Raw genomic sequence first — 20,369 nt, 5'->3', positions numbered from 1 at the left:
GAAGCTCACATATTCTCATTTGCTTGGCCCCTTACAGCATTCCGCACCACCTCCCAAGGTGTACCCAGAGCTGAACACCCTTCCTTTGCTGCCATAATGTTTGTTACATATAAAGGTGGGGGCCCATCTCAGATGTCGTGGTCACAGGTAACTACCCAAAATATAGCTGGCATACTGGGATTTCTCAAGTCAGAGGAGATCTAAGAGTCATTAGCAAGCAGTGTTGGTTCTGGATTATGTAAATTAGGGGATGGAGGCTGGAGAAAAGAGATTGGGCTGGAATTGGAGGGTGGTGAGGATTATCGAATCTACATGGTCCCAAGTTGGATTTAAGGTTTTCTAGAGTGGACATGGACTGTAAGAGAACTCAGAGCAGCGTGAAAGAGATCTAAGCAGTGGGCTCTGTAGGTTGGGAAATTCTTGGGGTGCAGTATGTCCAAAGTGTGTGCCTGGAGAGTCGAGTGTGCAAGTGCATGTGGGCCATGGAGGCTTAGCAAGAGATGGGAAATTCTGTAGAACATCTTGGTATAGGAAGCACTGGTGGGACCTGGGGGAAAGTGGTTGGGAGATACGGAGGAGGAGGAAGACAAAAAGGGATTAAGTTGAGCTGAAGCATATCAGCAAGTGGCAGGAGAATTGGCTGAAGAACACAGGCAAGGCGTGAAAAGCCTGCTGACGCTGCTTGGCTGCAGGAGAAAGCAGGGGCTGTCCTCAGGGGAGGGAGAGATGCAAAGTCTTGAAGAGGTTAAGATACTACTGGAGCCGTGGGAGTAAGCAAAGTGCCCATTTCCAGGATAGGCAAGCTTTCTGGAGGTGTGGTATGTTTGGGAATTACAGAGTGAGGCGCTGGTTTCTGACCCGGATTGTGTGTCCTACCCACCCCGCCCTTGAATGAGAGTATCAGGTTGAATTTCATAGCTCTCTTCCCTTCCCCCCTGCTACCTCTGCCAGGGAGTCTCTGCTAAAATTATCCCCCTCCCTGAGCTGGGGGCTGCCCTTCTCTGCTGCTCTCCTCCCTCCTGCTTCCTGTAAGAGGGAAGAGGAAACGCAGGCCAAGAGAGTAGAGCCGTGATTCGAGGGGCGGGCAGGGCAGGTGTCTGGTCAGAGGAGGAACGTGGTAATGATGGCCACAGCCGAGGGAGCACTTGCCCCTTCCCAGTCAGCCCTCCCTGTGGGCCCACAAGCTAGTCATTTTCCTGGTTGTTGTTTTTTTTTTCAGAAGAGGGAAATGAGGCTCAAAGACTTCAAATACACAAAAAAGTTAGAAATGTAGCTTTAAGGCCATGAACTCTAGAATTAAATACATTTTGAATGCTGGCTCAGCCTTTTGAGATACTGGAGAGCTTGGCTAAGGTACCTAACTTCATGGAACCTCAGTTTCCCTTAGCTAAGAAGGAGGAAAATTGTTTCTCCCTTAAAGGGTCCCTGGGAGGATTAAATATGCGTGGTAAACAAATGACACAGTGTTAGCAGGTGTTAGCGCCTTACAAAAGCTTGAGAATTGTTAACTTGGGCACAATGAGCTTCAGTTTGGTATCAGGCATTCATACTCAGTGCTTAACACTGGTAAAGTTCTTTGCATGCATTCTTTTATTACCGTAACCCCCTAAGTTACTGCCTTTCTGTAGAAACCGAGGTCAGGATGTGAAACAAAATGTTAGCTTGAGTATATGCTCCTCCCTGACAGTATTGCTTCTGGGACTTCCTAGCGTGAAATTTTTTTTCTTCCCTCACTTTTTTGGGAAAAAAGGATATTTCCCACTGAACTGGGAGAATGAGCCTGAGACCAAAGGCTATTCCATCTTTGTGTCGGTTAGGTAGAGAATAGGCAGAAGTGTATCATGTTTGAAAAACCAGAAGGGAGAGAGACCTGTCCAGCACTATCAGGAAGGCCTTCTGTAGGCCTTGGGACCAAGGATTTGTCAAGATCTGGGGGGCAGGGTCCAATGGGGAGTAGAGGAGAAATGACTACCAGTGAGTACATCTAGAGAGAAAGTGTGGGGTGAAGAGGGTCACAGTTGCCTAGGTGAAACTAGAAAGTATGTAGTCGTGGAATCAGTGCTAGGCTGGATGTGCAGAGGGAAAGTGACGGCCGGAAGCCCTTAAAAGAGTGTAATGGTGTGAAGTCCAGTGGGCTGGGGGGCCAGATTTGAAGAGGTCTGAAAACAAGGGTGTAACCCAGAAAGTTCATGCTCAAATTGATGGGATGCCAAGAGGCTGGCTTGTTCACACACACCATCCCCTGCACATGTGTGCTGTTTGGTCGTTTTTGACAACCTTCCTTCAAATAGCAATTCCAGAAGCCTATAGGTTTTACTTTTTAGTATCATGGACCTCAAGAAAATCTATTGAAAACCTCAGAAGAGTACCTACCTTACACAGTGTACATACCTTATAGAATGCATGCATGGTTACAAATTTGTTTCCAGATTTTGGAGCTTTTCACAGAACTCCCCAGAAACCCATCTTCCAAATAAGACCCTAAGCACGGTACCTATGGGTTGTTGGGTGGGGGGGTGGTCATAGTTTACATATTATTTTCTTGTTCTTTCGAAGGATGGTAGCCCATGAGATTTTAACTATTTCTGATGTCAAACTCAAGATGATTACTCACAGATCCTTGCTCGCTAGCACCAGCAGCTGTACGTTTCCTTGACCCTCCCAATTTTAGAATCTGGTTTTTAGAATTGCAGCTGGCATTTCTACTTGGTTTGGTGGAATGAGGATTTTCCCAGTGCCACTGATCTCTGTCTTCAAATCTTGGAATCCGTAACCATGTCCTGATTTTCTAAGGAATAGTAAAGAAATAGTAACTGTGTTCTAGGGATTATTGAGTCCCTGTAGAAACTAGCAACCTTCGGGAGAGCCATATTCCACAAACAGGTGACAGTCTTTCTGTTTCCAAAGCCCCCCAAAGAATCTACTTTCACTTTGGCACTGTACTCTCCTTATTAAGGAAGTATTCCTCTCATCTTACACCTAATCCTTAGATCTCTCATGTTCTGCCTGCAGAGAGGGTGAATGTCAACAGCCTTCGGTCCCTCAAACCGTCATATATTTTTAATCGTTGCTGGTGGATTATAGGCCTTCAAGCTATAGGATTTATGTTAGAAAACATGCTTTTATTTTTAAAAAAAAGATTTATCTAAGTAATCTCTATATCCAGTATGGAGCCCGAATTTATAACCCCGAGATCAAGAGTCAAATGCTCCATCAGATGAGCCAGCCTGGTGCCCCAGACAACCTGCTTTTAATGACATCCATCTCACCTGCTTTGGACAGTTTCGATGAGCTGAGATCAAGATTTAATTATAGACCAGATGATTGGTCTCCTTATTCTGCCATCCCTGAACTTGGAATATCCTGGGGCAGACCCTACTTGGCGACAGATTCTAAACTACACATTGGCTCATGTTTGTAACTTCTAAGGTGAAGAGTTCACAGAGGAAGGAATGTCCTAGGAAAATCAGTTAAAAAAAAAAAAAAACAACTGACATCAGATAGAGTCGTTCAGCCTTGGCCAAAAGTTATTTATTGATCTGAAAGGGAAGAATAGCAGAGGACTTCCCCGTCATCTTACATTTGTGGGGCTCGTGATGAGATAAACTTAGTCCCTTCCCCCCACCTCCGGCCTCCCCCATACCCCTGGCCCACTTCCCTTTCTCCCCTGTTATCTAACCTGCCCTGATAGACCTAGGCAGGTGCTCAACAATCTAAATAGAAGCTCAGTCCCTCCCCGGGAGTCCAGGCTTCTGGTGTGATTGACATATTTGTCTGGGAAGTGGGGGAAAGGCCAGAACCCAAGGCTCTTACCCTGTTTCCCACACCCAGTGGGTAATAAGGGTGGGGTCAAAGGGATGACACCAAAGCATTATTAGCAGCCTCTGGCAGATAGAAATAGCAGAGCTGGAGGAGAAAACTGAAAATCAGATGGGTCGGGAAAGCTGGTCCAACAGATGAGGACTCAATCTTGGGAAGATATCGAGCTGGGAGCAACCCAACAGGAAAAGATGGCAGAGAGGCACCACTTACTCTCTCCGGTGAGTTACCCACCAGTGTGCCCAGACCTTAGATTCAGTCCATCCAGCGCCCACCTTTCACCTCTCCACGTTTGAAGAGAGGGCAGGACACTTGGGTGCAGATCCGGCACTCTCTGGGAACACAGGTTGGAGAGCATGCTGAGCCACTTTCCATCCTCGTCTGAGTGTTACAGAGGGCCCAGTGGCTTGGGGCTGGAAGCCTCCTTGTGACTATGGAGGGGACAGTGCTGCTGGCCCTGTTGAGGGAATTCCCTGTGGGGCTGTCCCTCAGGTTCTCCTCTCAACCCCTCCCCCGCACTGCTCTCACACCTGCTTCGACCCCAAGCAGATCAGATGTGGCGGGCGGGGGGGGGGGGGGGGTCATGTGACAGAGAGATGGCTATAAATAGCTGGGGGTGGGCATGCTGCCCCAGACGCCTTGGGGACAGGCAAGAGGACAGGCTTAAGGAGCTGTATTGGGGGAGGACGGGGGCAAGCAGGCCAAGGCCTGGCCCAGGAAGGGAACATGGAGCCAGCTGGGTCCCTGCGGCATGGGGGCGAACACAACTGGTGGGGTAGTGCTCCCCAGTACCAGTATATGCCCTTTGAACACTGCACCAGCTATGGACTGCCCTCCGAGAATGGGGCCCTTCAGCACAGGCTCCGGAGGGATGCAGGCGCCCGGGCCAACACCCGCCCCACACAGGTAAAGTCCTAAGTGGGGTGGGGGGGGTGGAATCGAGGAGATAGTTGTGTGATGGATTGGGGGAAATTAGGAATTAGGTGAAAAGAGGCAGAAGTCTTAGCCTTTTAACTTAGAAAAGTACATGGAAATGTGTTCAAAATAAGGGCTGAGCTCAGCTAAGCACGCACTTACAGAGAGACCCATGCAGTTTTATATAACCCTGACTAAGAGAACACCGAATCCTCGGGGGGCACGGCACAGTGCCACATGCTTGACTAGACCGTGCTTACATAACCTGCATGGAGGGATTTGTGTGGGAGCTCACACCTCTGTGTGTGCAAGCTGTCTCTTACACCCTCACCCCTGCGCAGACCCCACCAGATTTCTCCCTCCTGACCCTCAGTAGAACATGCAAAAAGAAACACTTCTGCAGAAAGCAGAAAAAAGGTGCTGGGATAAGTAGAGCAAACTAAATTGCATATGAGTGATCAAAGATACACCGGGGTCCAAATGAGCAGAAGAAATGCAATCAAACTTTTAGGGGGGAAGGTTGATCAAGAAAGAACCTATTAAGTGGTAGGCCCCAGGGAAGGTAGAGGTGTACGCTCCCAGCAACAGGAGATTGGGAGCTCTTTGGGGGCGTCCAGGGATAACCCCCCTCAGGAGTGGGAAGTGGTGGGTTGCAGACATCTAGAAAGGGGAAATGGGGGGCACAAGCGAAGGAAGGCTGCTGAGGTCATGGACAGACATGGAGGTGAGGGTCAGTGAGGAAATGTGATTGTGGAGTGTCACAGGATGGATCCTGTCAGGACCGGGAAGCCAGACTTTAAGAAGTGTTTTAGCTAAAGATGGGTCCGGGAGTGATTAGATGTGGGATCTAGACAGGGTGGGGAACTGAGGGGTGGCAGCATTGCAGGTCAAGAGTCTATAGGATTCACGTCTCAGTCCTAGTCAGTCTCCAACATGAGGCAACCCTGGGGATTCAGTAGGGGGTGGGGACAGTCAGGGGAGGCTGGGATGGTGAGTGGAAGGAGTTGGGGGGCGCTTCCTAGGGAAGCTGGAGCCTGCCCTGGCCTTGGAACAATGGATGGGATTGGACAGAAAGACCCCCTGCTCCTGGCCCAGAACGAGGGGGTTCCTCTCACCCGTGTTCACTGACCTACCCGGGTGGGGAGAGTGAAAACAAGTAAAAGGCACTTTCTGGTGACAGGAAACCAGGCAGACTAGCACGGAGCTTCGTGTTGGAAAGGAATGGTAAATTAATTTCGGAAGTGGAGTTGGCCTGAAAGCAAAGAAGAGGGGTTTGGACTTAAGTTTTTCTCTGTTTAATTTTTATTACGGAAAATGTCAAACTTAAAAATAGACCCGTGTAATGAATCCCCAAGCACCCCTTACCCAACTTCAACAATTATCAGTATTTTGTTGACATTGTTTCAGCTGTCCTTCCCATGCCCAGCCTCCCCGCTCCATACACCGGTGTTTTTGTTCATGAATCCCAGACACAGCCTCCCCTTCAGACTTGGGTTTCCCTCCCCTTCCCCCCACCCTACTCTGATGCCCTGCTTAGCCCTCTTTTGGCTCTTTTAGGTGTTTCCCAGCCAGGGTTTGGTTTGGAGTACCCCCTCCCTCACCTCCACCTGCCTGGGGCCAGAGGCAACTGAGACGGCAGGTGGAAGGAGGTGCCCTAAGCTGCATGGGTCGTGTCTGCTCTCGGGGGCCAGGTGGGGCAGGGAGGAACACACGGTCTCCCTTGGTCACTAACCTCACCCCAGAATATGAAACAGCCGTGAGCCGGGCAGTTAGTGTGCGCCTATCCAGAACTGGGGCGTAAACTCTGCTGCTCATATTGTGAAATCAGATCTCTCCTACCCAGGCTCTCCCAGAACCAGCAACACGGCCTGGCCTGACCCTGGCCCCGGACGATGGAGCCAGTGCAGTGGGGGGGAGGACAGATGGAAAGCAGTGAGAGCCCTTGTTCCCCCTGCCCCAAACACGCGTGCTCTGCACACACTGAGAGCAGAGGGCTACCTGATGGGAGGGGTGCCGCTCTGCCCTCTCCACACTCTGAGCACCTAGTTATCCTGCTCTGGGAACTCGCTTACCGGGACTGGTTCCTGTTGGTGTACAGGAGCACAGGGAGGCGAGGTGGATGGGCTTTCTCTGAGCTTGACAGAGCATCTGAGGGGCCTCCAGAAAGGCCACACACACCAAGACAGAGAAACCAAGAGTCACCTGCTCGTCTGTCCTCACGGGTCCACGTCAGGATTCCTAGGAGGGAGGCCCATGCAGAGAAGGGGGCAACTGGGATAGTTGAGGCAGAGGCTGAAGCACTGTAAGCTGAGCCACATACAAAACACCTATTGACGCTAATGTCCAGTCTTAGCAGAGTTCCCGTGTCACTACTTCAGACTTTAAAAAGCTGTTTTCCGTGTGGGTCTATGTGCTTCCCTCTTGTCTATTCCTTTTACCTCCAGCAAAACAGACATTTCCCATTGTCTCTGTGTCCAGATTTATGGCCATTACAAACAGCAATTCTCAGACAAGGAGCAGGAGCCAGGGATGCCCAAGAAGACGGGCTCCAGTGAGAGCGTGGACAGCAAGGATGAGGATCACTATTCTAAATGTCAAGGTGATGGGGCCTCAGGGCTAAAGGCATCTGGAATGGAAGGAGGTGCAGGGTCTAGGAGAATAACTGGGATGTGCCCGCCCTCCACCCTCCCCACATCCACATGGAAGTCCTCCTCCAAGCAACAAGGAAATGCATCTCTCCCTGTCTGTTCCCACTTTGCCTTGTTTCTGACTCTCCCTCCCTCCCACCCACCCCCAGGAAACAAGAGTTTTAGAAGGCATTCAAGTATCCCATGGGGAATTGGACTGGGGCGCCTTCGGAAGGGGCGGGGCAGCAGCCAGCAGAGAGGCGGAAAGAAGCTTGGTGAATGAGCCATAGAGCAAGACACCCCCCACCCCCACCCCAGTCCTCGGCTCCAGTCCTCAGTCAGAGCCCAGAGTAGTGACGGGATAGCTGCCCTTCTTTGCCCTTCCCTCTTCCCAGGCTGTGTGCACCGCCTGGGACATGTGGTGAGAAGAAAATTAGGAGAAGACTGGATCTTTCTGGTGCTCCTGGGACTGCTTATGGCTCTGGTTAGCTGGAGCATGGATTATGTCAGTGCCAAAAGCCTTCAGGGTAGGTTTACCGTGGCCCTTCACGCTCAGCCTCTCCCTGCACGGTGGCTGTTTCTCGAGTTCCTACCTAGGACACGTTGGGTGTGTTTTGGGAGGGGGTGTTGCCCAGAGGAGATCTGGCCCAGGACAAGACCAAACCTGGACCCAGAGCCCTTTCTCCTGCCCCTTCACCTGCTACCACCCAAGCTGACAGTGCCCCTCTAATCGGGTGACCAAATCATCCCCCATTTTCCCAGGACTTTTCTGGTTTGAGCACTGACCACCCTGAGTCCCAGGCACCCCTCAGTCCCGGGCAAACCAGCACAGCCTCTAACAATGTGCCTGCTCAAGAGGGCTTGGCAGCATTGCCGCGGACCCCACCTCCTACAAGAGGTGGGAACTTGAACAGGTCACGTCACCGCTCACAACTCAGGTTCCCCCGTGCGCAATGAGAACAGTACTGTCTCATGAGGTCAGACGGGATTGCTGGAGCATGAGGACGCTCGCGGCACACCGGTGTGCTGTGGCTGTGGGGGAGCGGTGACATCCCTGCCACCCTGGGACTGAGCCCGGGCCCGTGTCTCTGCAGCCTACAAGTGGACCTATTACCAGATGCAGCCCAACCTGCCTTTGCAGTACCTGGTCTGGGTCACCTTCCCACTAACTCTCATCCTCTTCAGTGCCCTCTTCTGCCACCTCATCTCTCCCCAGGCTGTTGGTGAGAATTGCGCCCCCTCCTCCCCGTGTCATGTGGTCAGCACAATCTCATTGGCCTGCAGACCTTTCCAGTCCACTTCCTCCCTCTCCCAGCCCTACTGACGGCCCTTTCCCCTGCTCTGCCATCATCCCCCCACCACTGCCTCTCCCCCCCACCCACCCCCATCACCACGTCCACTGTCTGGACGTTCATCTCCCTTTGAACCTCTAGCTGGAAGTTGCACATAATCCTTCTTTGACCATTGTAGGCTCTGGAATCCCTGAAATGAAAACAATACTCCGTGGGGTCATCCTGAAGGAATATCTCACCCTCAAGGCCTTTGTGGCCAAGGTTGTGGCCCTGACTGCGGGGCTGGGCAGTGGCATTCCTGTAGGGAAGGAGGTAGGTCCACCGATACTCCAGCAGGGGGCAGCACTGAGCCCAGAGGGAGCTCTAGGCGCAGACGTGGGGGCCGGCGCGCGGGGAGAGCCAGTGCCAGGGGGCACGAGGGAGGGGAAATCAACACTCAGGGAGGTCCTAGTCCTGAGGCAGAATGACAGACGCATCTGAGCTGGTAGGGACTTAGAACAGAGTCTCCCAGCCTGGGCACTGTGGACATTTTGGGCTGGATAATTCTTGGTTCCGAGGGGCTGTCCTGTGCATTGCGGGAGGTTTAGCAGCACCCCTGGCCTCTACTCCCTAGATGCCATAGTGCCCCCCAGTTTTGACAATCAGAGTATCTCCAGACACTGGCAAATGTCCCCGGCACCGGGCGGGTGGGGGGGGCGTGGAGAATCTCCCCCAGCTGAGGACCACTACCATGGAGACACTCCAGACCAATTTCCTTGTTTTAATATGCAGAAGCCCAGACCCAGAGAGGGACTGTGCTTTTCCCAAGGTTCCGCTCCTGTGCATTCTTGCGTCCCTACAGTCGGGATCCGCGTGGCAGCCAGTCTTTTCAAAATGCAATCAGTACTCGCTGACATCTGCTTCGGAACTACCGATGGCTTCCCAGTCTTCTTAAAATAAAATCCCAGCTTCTTCCCGGGGCCTGGGAGACCTGTGCTGATCTGGCTTCTCTCGGTCTGGTCTCCGGTCCTCCCAAGCTGCCCCCCCGCCGCCCGTTCACTGTGTTTGGGTGACAAGCTCTTCCCACCCCTCAACCACACAAGCGGTTCCTGTCCCAGGGCTCCCGCACTTGCTGTTCCCTCAGCCCAGAACATTCTTCCTTCTGACACGCACGCGGCTCACAACCTCATTTCAGTGGAGACACTAGTCAATTGTGACGCCAGCGCGCCTTCTCTAGCCCCCCATCGCACCCTTGTCTGTCCTGCCTCCTCCTCCCCCCCCCGCCCCCATCTTCTCCTCCGGGGCGTCGCTGAAAGGCTGGTCCGCCCCCTCCCTTCCTCTCGGGCTGCAGTTCCTGAGGACACACCCTCTGCTGCTCACGGCTGTATTTCGGGCCCTAGCTCAGTGCCCGGAGCCATCAGGCTTGTCCGCGGAATGCCACGCAGCCTCCCATCTGGGCCCCGGCCCCTGACCCGGCCCCTCCTTCTCTCTCCCAGGGCCCCTTTGTCCACATCGCCAGCATCTGTGCCGCTGTCCTCAGCAGGTTTATGTCGATGTTCTGTGGGGTCTATGAGGTAAGGTTGAGGAAGTAAGATGAGGGAGGGGCTGTGTGTGTTCAGGGTGTCGGGAGGGCTGCCTTGGCGCTGGGCTGGCCGTGATGCTGACGTGGGGCACTGCGCTAACCCACGCTCCCTTATCCTCCACACACATCCCCGACCCACCTACCCCAGCCACACATTGCAGCTGCCGTCCAGGATGCCCCTCCCTTCTTGACCTGCGCCCCTGCTCCGGGCCTGCACCCTGGCCAGTTCCTCTGCTGCCCGCCTGCCTACCCCTGTCCCCTTGTCTTCCTGGCCCAGACCCCACCCCTCATGAGCACTGCTGCCTGCCCCAGCCCTCTACCCTCCTCGTCCTGCGTGCTTCTCTGTTGCAGACCGTGTCTGGGCAGCTTGATCTCCTGGTGTCGGCCTGCGCGGTGGGCGTGGGATGCTGCTTTGCAGCCCCTATCGGAGGCAAGTCCCACCTCCTCCCTATCCGGTTCCCCGAGCACGACTTGGAAGGGGGTTGGAGTGGCTGCCTAGGCTTTGCGGTGGACAGGATGCTCGGATGCTCGCCAAAGGGACTAGTGGGCGGGCATTCAAGGAGCGACCCGGATCCCAGCCCCTGGTCTGCAGGTGCACGTACTTTTCTACCAGAGGGCTATGTGTTCCTTGGCGGCTGGTGGCTGTTTTATGCAGGCTTTATTGGTACCGTTGGTCTGAAGTCCTTTCTGTTTCTCTTGCCACTAACACTTCGTGTCCGGGGTGTCCCCATCTCCAGCCCCTCTCTGATGATCACTTAGTGGCTGACATACCTTCCACATATTTATCTTTATTTCATTTTCTATGTTTGGCCTTGCGCTATGAGGTCACTTCCTGTTTGCAAACTAACCGAGTGTCTCTTGGCCTGGGAATCACTGGGGGAGAGGGGGCCACTCTGATTCCCTGTGACTTAAGCCTCTCCTTCCGCCTTATTCCCCACCCTTGCTTGTTCTCCGTTCCTCTCTGCCCCCTTCCCTGCCCCTGCCATCTGTCTGTCTGTCTGTCTGTCCCCTAGTAGCAGCCATACTATTACACTGACATGCTGACGGTGGGCTGCGCCGTAGGAGTCGGCTGCTGCTTTGGGACGCCACTTGGAGGCAAGTGATTGACCCCCTCCTACATCAGTCCACTGCCCGGGCTGGCTCCCCGGCCAGGTTTTGTCAGCATCCCCAAGTGCGATATTACCTGTTAAAACGAAAGTATGACAAGAATAGCAAACTTTTACTGAGCATTTACTATGTGCAAGTGATGTTCTAAGCATCTCTCTACATTCATTCTTGCTAAAAGCCTTATGAGACCCACAGTGCGGAGGAGAGGGAGGAGAGTACTGATTACAGAGAGGGCAAGGGACTCGAGCGAGTGGAAGAGACAGGAATGAAAACCCAGGCAGCCTCCCTGTTCCCCTCCTTGTCATAAATAAAGCCTGTCGATATCGTTGGACGTTTGCCCTCCACTTACTACTACATCTTCTACCAGGAGACTCTCCGTAGTTTGTTCTCCAAGGGAAAACTTCCATTTGTGCATGTTACCAGGACACGGGGGTGTAGGTGGGCCTTACTTGGACTCATGGTCAGCTTTCACGAGGGCTGCGGATGGGACTTAGAGCCCCATAGCTCCCTGACAGTAACTCAAACCTGAGGTTAGCTCTTTCTGCACGTGGAAGGCAAAGGGTGGATTGTCAGACTGTTACCTTTGTCCTGGAACACTAACAAATGGGTCGGGGCACAGAAAGCAGTTGTACTTGTTTATTTACAACTCAGTGTGAGCTGTAACGGGATTAACACAGGGGGGGATTACATGGATCATTCATTGGTGATAAAAAGGACATCAAGTTGACAGCTGGGGAAACGAAATTGCAGGTAAAGCCTATGCTTCTTAAACACACCTGCTGTGAGAGGTATCTTTTCAATTATGAGAATGTCATCAGTGCCTTCATAGAGGAGTGTTCAGGTAGCTAACATGACTTGGCTCAGGAATGACGTAGGGATAAGCATTCAGAGTGAATGGAAGTGCGTCCCGCTCACTTGTCCTGATGCGGCGACAGCACACACAGCTCAGGGAGATCATGTCAGCTAGCATCCCATCTGCACTTCTGGCCTCAGCTCTTGTCGTTGAAGTCGCTAGTCCCCACAGTGAGGTGTGTGTTTGAGTTTCTGTACACGTTAGACGTTACACGCTTACATTTATACCCACTTTCACCTTTACTTACTCTTTTCACTTTACAAATCCAGAAGATCAAAAAAACATTTTTAGACAGGTAGACTTTTTAAATTTTTGTTTTTAATCAGCCAGATTCTTTTAAAATGAAGAGAATCTGTATTTTTTTTTTCTGTATAAAACTGGAATTTCTAGGATGAACAAGGAAGGTTTCTCTTGGTCCAGTGTAGAACATAGGAAAGATAAGAGAGTTATAGATAAAACATGCCTCTTGATGCGAGAAAAGATTCAGGACTGAAAAATTGAGATATTATTTTCAGGATGTTTATATTGAGTACAAGTAATAAATGTCCTGGCAGGTAGCTTTATGTGATTGTTTTTCTTTCTTTTCTTTTTTTTTTTTTTTTATGATCATAGAATAATCCTGAAAGAAAAAAATTAGTAAGGCAATTTATTTGCTATATAGCCAACTCTTAATTCCTTACACTGATGAAAGAAATCTGATTCAACATTCTGCTAAAATGACAAACATCCTTTTGCTTCCATCATCTGCCCTCTGGATGCTGTGCTGGATCCTGTGTTCCCAGGCACTCGCAGCTGAAAGGGTGGCTGGGCAGACAAACCGATCCTCACAGCCTGCTCAAAGTGTCTCCAGGGCATCTTGAGCAAAGTGCAAGGAAGACTGTGAGGACTGGGGGCTGTAATCACAGTAGATGAGAGAATTGCTAGAGGATGCAGGGGAACTGGAATGAGTCTGCACAGGGAAATGGGGCTGCATCATGAAGGTCCTCAGCGGCCACGCACAAGAATGTAGATTCTGTTCTCCAGGCTAGACTTTGTCCAAATGTGTTTTGCAGAGCACAGTTCTCCATGGTGTTAATAGATGTAACATATGAAAGGGTCCCAAGGTCAAAAAGTCAGAAAATACTATGTTAAACAGATAGTTTTTTTAAACTGGGAAAGTTATCAGAATGTTGGATATCCTGGCAGGCATTGTGAATATGCAAACTATGGCTCAAATACAGCATTTCCCACAGAATCCCTTTTGCAAGGAACTTCTCATGAGACTTATAGTGTATCATAGGTGGACTTTGGGAAATGCTATCATGGGTGAAGGGGAGCCACAGAAGAATTCTGACCGAGAAAGTGGCATGACAAGCTGTGCACATTTGTCCAATCCCTTTGGCAAATGTGTGCGGAATAAAACTGGCCTGTGGATTAACAGGATTCATCCAAGATTAACAACAAGACTATTGTCATAGCCCTGATGCTAGATGATGAGAGATGGAACTGGATGGAGGCAGAGGAGAGAGAGAGAAGAGGATGCTACATAAAGGCAATAGGAAGTCAAATTGACAGGACCTGGAGGTTGATTTTATGCGAGGTTATAGAGGATGAGAGAGGAAGAGGAATTGGGGCCAGCTCCCAAAGTTTATTTCAAAGAAAACTGGATGGACAGCAGTGCTAGTAAGCAAGACAAGGAATATAGGAAGTGAAAGAGGTCTGGAGGAGTTGATCAATTTTACTTTATTTTTTTAAAAAAAGATTTATTTTGGAGAAAGAGAGAGTGGGAGAGTTGGGGGGGGGTGAAGGGGCAGAGAGAGAGAGAATCTTCAAGCAGAATTCCCTGCTGAGTGCTGAGCTCCAGCCCTCCACCCATGAGATCGTGACCTGAGCTGAAACCAAGAGTCAAGAGTCAGACGCTTAACCGACTGAGCCACCCAGGCACCCCCAGTTTTACTTTGGATATGTTGAGTTTGAAGTTCTTGTGGCATGTCCAGGTGATACCAAATAGGCCACTGGATCGGTGAGTCTGAAGTTCAGGAACCGAGCTGAAAGGATCGCTTTGCTACCCAGTAGCATGGAGGTGGCAGATGAAGCCATGGGCATAAATGGAATTGAGAAAGTGTGTCTGGGTAGCAAGATCAGGTTCAAGGACAAGGCCCTGGCCTCGGCAGAGGCAAAGGAGCCCGAGCGGGGGAACAGAGAATATTCAGGGTGGCAGGAAAGAGCCATACTGCAGAACCTCGGAGACCAGAGAGTTTCCAAAAGCTGTTTGTGTTTGTAAGGCTTTGTTTGCTTTTAGCAGCACATTTTCTGTTTGGCTCAGACTAATATTAAAATCAGTTCTCATTCCTGAGGATACAGTGACAGACTGCTAGGGAAAGCATCCCAGAACCACCTCGCAGGAAAGAAAATCTAGCCTAGGGTTTCAAAAATGGTTGTAAAATATTCATAAGTTGGATAGCTTACACCCCAACAAATCAAAGCTGACTTTGGTTTTATTACTAGTCAGGAAAAGGAGAGAGACTTGCTCCACCTGCTTTTGACTGTGTCAAATCGTCCTTTTAGCCCAAGGACGCAGCTGCCTCACCTGTTGCGATTTGAGGAGCAGGGGAAGAAGGGGTGGCTGGTAGCTCTCCCTGCCCCCAATTCCCCCGACCCTTGGTCCGTTTTCTGAAATTTCACGCGTTCTGTTCTCTTGTGTTGTCTTTCCTTCTCGTCCTCTCCTCTCCTGTTCATCCACAGAACAGACACTAAGCCCTGCTGACGTACTAGGCATGGTATTAGGTGGTGGGTTGAGGACCACCCCACACCCCCATCCCCGCCGCTCCTCTCTGCATCTTGTTGGACCACATCCCTAGCCAGCATGAGCAACTGTATGGGTTAGAGCCTGAGGTTCCAGGAGACCGTTACTTCCCACTACTGCGTCCCTCGTGATCCGGGTCTCAGCAAAAGCACCTCAGGCCCGCAGCGGGGAGTGTGGGCGGGAGCCTCTGGCTTTTGTCTGCGCCTGACCACCTCCGCGCCCCGCAGGAGTGCTGTTCAGCATCGAGGTCACCTCTACGTACTTTGCTGTGCGGAACTACTGGCGAGGTTTCTTTGCGGCCACGTTCAGCGCCTTCGTTTTCCGCGTGCTGGCCGTGTGGAACAAGGACGCGGGTAACGGGCGGCCGGGGCTGGAGGCTGGAACCCGGGCGTGCAGGGAAGCTCCTTGGGGCAGTTTAGAACAGGAATGGATGGCGTTATTCGGGCAGAGGGCCCGAGGCCCAAGGATATAGGGCAAAGACCTAGGTCATGGTGTAGGAGGGCAGTGTTCAGGCCTAAACCCTGGGAACTCCGTGGAAGAAGAGCCGGCGGCCCGGGAGGGAGGAAGGAGCGGACCCGCGGCTGATGGCTTCCGCTTCCCCCCGGGTTTCTGCGGCGCTCCCACCGTGATGCCTGGCCCTTGCACCCCACAGTCACCATCACTGCTCTGTTCAGAACCAATTTCCGAATGGATTTCCCCTTTGACCTGCAGGAGCTCCCCGCCTTCGCCGTCATCGGGTCAGTGGGGTCGGCTGCTGGGGCGGGGCGCGGCTGGGGCGGAAGGGGCCCCAGCTGGAAGAAGGTGGGGCCAGAGTGTGAATCGCTGCGGGCAGGAGGGCGGAGAGGGAGGGCGGCCGCCTGCTGTTCGTCCCGCCGCGGGCAGGGCCGGGAGCAGGGGTCCATGGCTGTACAACTCCCGCCCTCAGGATTTGCTGTGGCTTCCTGGGAGCGGTATTTGTGTACCTGCATCGCCAAGTCATGCTCGGTGTCCGAAAGAACAAGGCCCTCAGCCGGTTTCTGGCGAAGCAGTGAGTCACTGCCCTTCTGGGTCCCACCCGGGTCCTTTCTGCTCTCTCCACGAGCCCCTCCCGTTTAATCTTTGTCAAAGGCCGTCCTTGCCTTTAGGTGGCTTGCGGTGAAATACAGAAGCCCGGATGCTCCGTAGGGAGCGAGCGGCGTGGCCCGCCCCTCAAAGGTTGCGCGTTGGTGGCAAGAGCGCTCTGTGTTTAAAGAGCTGAGGCTGCCGCGGGCTACCGGGGCCCAGCTCCCAGCTCAGTGTGGCGTCCACGGGGCTAACTTGCGGGGTTCCGCTCTGTTTCTTTCTCAGCCGCCTGCTGTATCCTGGAATAGTCACCTTTGTCATCGCCTCATTCACCTTTCCGCCAGGAATGGGTCAATTCATGGCTGGAGAGGTCAGCTCCAAGGAGTCTGGGGGGCGGTCGGGTCACTGAGCACATGACAGGGACTCCGCCAGGGCCGGGCCACAGCGCAGACATCCCTCAGGCTTCTGAGCGCTTTTAAGCCGGAGGGTAGAACCTCTCCCCGAGAGAAGAGCAAGAGAGCCCCTTGAACAATGAGACTGGTAGAGCAGTTCTGTACAAAGCCCTAGTACCCGACCTCCTTGGAGACCTGCCGCCTTCTGCTTCCTCCCCTCATAGTTGATGCCTCGTGAAGCCATCAGTACCCTGTTTGACAACAACACGTGGGTAAAGCATGTGGGTGACCCTGAAAGCCTGGGCCAGTCGGCCGTGTGGATCCACCCACAGGTCAACGTGGTCATCATCATCTTCCTCTTCTTTATCATGAAGGTACTCCTTGTGCACTCCTGACCCCTTAAGCTTCTGTCTGTTTTCAACCTGGAACACACAGTTTGCATAGGGTAGGAGAGGGTACAACTTCATCGGGGCTTTGTCCAACCTAAAGAGAAATAGCTGTGAAACCATAGCCTAGGTAAGTTGCTCACCTATAGAAGTAAGCCAATATCTGGGTTAATTGCTCCCTTCATGTCAACTTAGCAATGTTGCCATAATTACCATAAGCCTGCTAAAGGTTCCACTTGCTAAATGATTAAGACATCACAGCAGCCTAGTAAATGAGGACGAGACAGGGTTGAGCTATACAGATAACTGTGTAAACATCTGACTTAAATTAACCAAATCCCCCTCACATATTAGATAATTAGGTACTTCATTCTCCTGTATCCAATTATCCATCTTTAGACGATTTGCATATCCATTTTTCTCCAACTAGTGGGTAATCTCTTTTCTAGAACTGCCAAAGAGATTAAATATTTAACTCAATTTTATTAGTGACTATAATTTTTTAAGGCTTTATTTAGAGAGAGAAAGCACGTGTGCATGAGCTCAGGGATGGAGAGGGAGAAGGAGAGAGAGAATCTTAAGCAGACTCCCTGCCGAGCATGGAGGCTGACATGGGGCTTGATCCCACGACCCTGAGATCATGACCTGAAGCAAAATCAAGAATCAGACGTTTAACCGACTGGGCCACCCAGGCGCCCCTATAAGTAATTTTTTTTTTAATGATTTTACTTATTTATTTGACAGAGAGAGATACAGCGAGAGAGGGAACACAAGCAGGGGGAGTGGGAGAGGGAGAAGCAGGCCTCCCGCTGAGCAAGGAGCCCGATGTGGGGCTCGATCCCAGGACCCTGGGATCATGACCTGAGCCGAAGGCAGACGCCTAACGACTGAGCCACCCAGGCGCCCCACCCTATAAGTAATTTTTGTACATGTTATTATTCCCTCTTTTGGTGGTGAGGCCATGAGGATTTTGCCACTCTCCAGTCATTTTCTCCTCATTTCAATTAGGAGGCCAAAGCTGGCCTCTTCCATGTCTGTCCATCAAGGACCACGTCTTCATTGGCTTCTCAGTCACTGCTTTATACAAAGACTTTTTTTTTTCTACCACCCCCGGTTGTGACATCTATTACAATTGCTGCTTCCCCCCCTCTCCTTTTTTTTTCTTTTTCAGTGACTGCGTTATTACGAATGGTATGTCTTGCCTGAATGATCCAACATTTTCCTCTGTATATTAGGGTTCTCATTCAAAAGTCTGTCCACACTGAACTTTCATGCTTTTGAATACCTTGCTATTCACTTATTCATGATACATTTTGTGAATCTATATTTTCCCAGGATATGAGTCACTAAGTTATATTTACAATATGATAGCTGTTATGGGTTCATTTATTCCATAAATGTTATTACACACCTACCATGTGCCAAATAGATAATATTTGATTGTTGAACTTTGGCAAATCTCATGCTTATGGTTGAAAAGTTGTCTTTTTTTTTTTTAAGATTTTATTTATTTATTTGACAGAGACATAGCTAGAGGGAACACAAGCAGGGGGAGTGGGAGAGGGAGAAGCAGGCTTCCTGCTGAGCAGGGAGCCCGATGCGGGGCTTGATCCCAGAACCCTGGGATCCTGACCTGAGCCGAAGGCAGATGCTTAATGACTGAGCCACCCAGGTGCCCCGAAAAAAATGTCTTTGTTTTTGGCTGTTCCTTTAATGTACTTGTCAAGGATCCTGTGATTAAAAACACCAGGTGCTTGGGCGCCTGGGTGGCTCAGTTGGTTAAGCGACTGCCTTCAGCTCAGGTCATGATCCCAGGGTCCTGGGATCGAGTCCCACATCGGGCTCCTGGCTCAGCGGGGAGCCTGCTTCTCCCTCTGAACCTCTCCCCTCTCATGCTGTTTCTCTCCTGCTCACTCTCTAATAAATAAATAAATAAATAATCTTTAAAAACACCAGGTGCTTGACACATTGGATTCCAACTCTGTGACTTACCTTCTCAGGATTTGCTCTGGGTTTCTAAAAGCTGGATCTCTGCATGTTCTTTCCCATTCCACTCCATGTGCATTCAGTGGGTCGGCAGCTTCCATATTTTGTACGCCTACTTTATTAATTAGGTCTTTTTTATGTCTTCTTCAAAAGATTTGATATTTTCATTGTAAATAAGTTCTCAGTGCCTTGTTAGGGAATTGACTTTTGGGCTTTCAATACAGAGTTCCTCTTCTCTAACTTATAAATCCCAGCTTCCTGTAAGTAACCAAGTCCAAGCTTTGATAGTATCTCAGAATTTATTGTTCAAGGATAATGATTGTGTTTTCCTGATGTTCCTCTAGACTGAACTATATGGTAACTCTGGGATCATACATACTTTTAAAATGTCAAGCTCTTGCAAAGCTTTATAGAAACAAAATACCGTGTATTTTTCAACACTTCCCCTACACCTCACCTCACCTCCCCAGATTCCCAAGTATATAGCTGGATTTGACTTCACAGATTAAAGTTTATCCTGAGAAGCCTACTTGGATTATATAGCAGGACTCAACTGTATGTTGCTATTAGTAATTTCTCACTGAGTCACATCCTTGATAATGTTTACATCATAAGCATAACAGGGGAAGAAACTCACATATTTCCTGGGCTGTATTTCAAGCCCCACAGTTTGCATCAGGCCTATGCCATTCCATAATATTTATAAATGTAACACCACTCGTTCCTATAAATCCGTGATATTGTCTGATTATCACTGCCTCCAGCATTTTCACTTTTCTGTTACTGGGCACATACGCATCCATCCCTTTATTTATTCCTAAGTGTAGGTAATAGGCTATATAGCCAAATTAGAATATGAAAGTGACTAGAACTATTTTTCCACAGTCTGGTTTGAAATTTAGCCTGTGTGGGCTTCTGGTGGTGGCCGGACAGGCAGATAAGGTTCTCAGCTATTGATGAAGGGAACTTCCATCTTCCTCAATCTTAAGACATGGGAAGTATCATCATGTTGTAAGTCAGCAGCTGCTCAATGGGTATGAATAAAATTACAACCGCTCAGTTTTGCTTTTTAATAAGCCTAATGTTATTATCTAGTATCACTGATCAGCATAGCCTGAAGGCTCTGTAGAATTCTCCATAACACTCCTTGTCAAGGGTCTAAATGAAGTGGAATCTGTCATGATGGTCTCTAGTTTCCCAGTTCTCTAGAATTGGGTGTTGAAATTCTTGGGAGTTATTTGTGTTCTACATTATTTACATTGCTTCTGGATCTTTCCTTTCGTGTGCTAATAGCTCAAAAAGTTTTCTAGCCTCATATCATTCTTTGTCCTTAGGAGTTGATCACTTCAGTGCCCTCTGATCCTCATCTGTTCTTCCACATATCTTGGGGGATAATCCCAAATTCATCCTCTGAAATCAGACCTATCAGCCACCTATAAGCTGTATTACTGGAGCTTTCAGATTAACCCAAGCCTACAAAATCCATTACGGCTTTCATGTGCTTATTCCAAAGAGATGGTACAGAATAGTTCAAAGGGTCTCCAATTGTTATGTCACAATCATTTGCAAAAGTTAAGTAAGTTACAAGTGCCCAGAACTCCGTGT

At 50.4% G+C, this 20,369-nt stretch overlaps 1 protein-coding gene across 13 annotated transcripts in view; it reads left to right on the top strand.

The window, feature by feature from the left end:
• Nucleotides 1-14: 14 nt before the first annotated feature.
• CLCN1 (chloride voltage-gated channel 1) overlaps nucleotides 15-20,369 on the top strand; it is a 37,039-nt gene continuing 16,684 nt past the window's right edge. For 2 of the 13 annotated variants that reach the window (XM_064575827.1, XM_064575831.1), the window contains exons 1-12: nucleotides 4,392-4,725; nucleotides 7,213-7,333; nucleotides 7,757-7,888; nucleotides 8,456-8,584; nucleotides 8,832-8,965; nucleotides 10,129-10,206; nucleotides 11,231-11,309; nucleotides 15,187-15,312; nucleotides 15,612-15,696; nucleotides 15,885-15,986; nucleotides 16,286-16,370; nucleotides 16,617-16,766. In XM_064575827.1, coding sequence (XP_064431897.1) covers nucleotides 4,546-4,725; nucleotides 7,213-7,333; nucleotides 7,757-7,888; nucleotides 8,456-8,584; nucleotides 8,832-8,965; nucleotides 10,129-10,206; nucleotides 11,231-11,309; nucleotides 15,187-15,312; nucleotides 15,612-15,696; nucleotides 15,885-15,986; nucleotides 16,286-16,370; nucleotides 16,617-16,766 — 1,401 coding nt within the window. In that variant the 5' untranslated portion in view covers nucleotides 4,392-4,545. Of the gene's footprint in view, nucleotides 148-172; nucleotides 4,041-4,391; nucleotides 4,726-7,212; nucleotides 7,334-7,531; nucleotides 7,889-8,455; nucleotides 8,585-8,831; nucleotides 8,966-9,995; nucleotides 10,207-10,565; nucleotides 10,645-11,230; nucleotides 11,310-15,186; nucleotides 15,313-15,611; nucleotides 15,697-15,884; nucleotides 15,987-16,285; nucleotides 16,371-16,616; nucleotides 16,767-20,369 lie in introns of those variants that run through there. The other 11 variants (XR_010406713.1, XM_064575830.1, XM_064575822.1 and 8 more) reach the window with 9 other exon arrangements.

The sequence above is a fragment of the Mirounga angustirostris genome, unplaced genomic scaffold, assembly GCF_029215605.1.
Source record: "Mirounga angustirostris isolate CCGP_5_RB_7025 unplaced genomic scaffold, mMirAng1.0.hap1 SCAF_12, whole genome shotgun sequence".
NCBI lineage: Eukaryota > Metazoa > Chordata > Mammalia > Carnivora > Phocidae > Mirounga > Mirounga angustirostris.
Note: the sequence above shows the minus strand (reverse complement) of the source record. Positions and strands in the feature narration are given on the sequence as shown.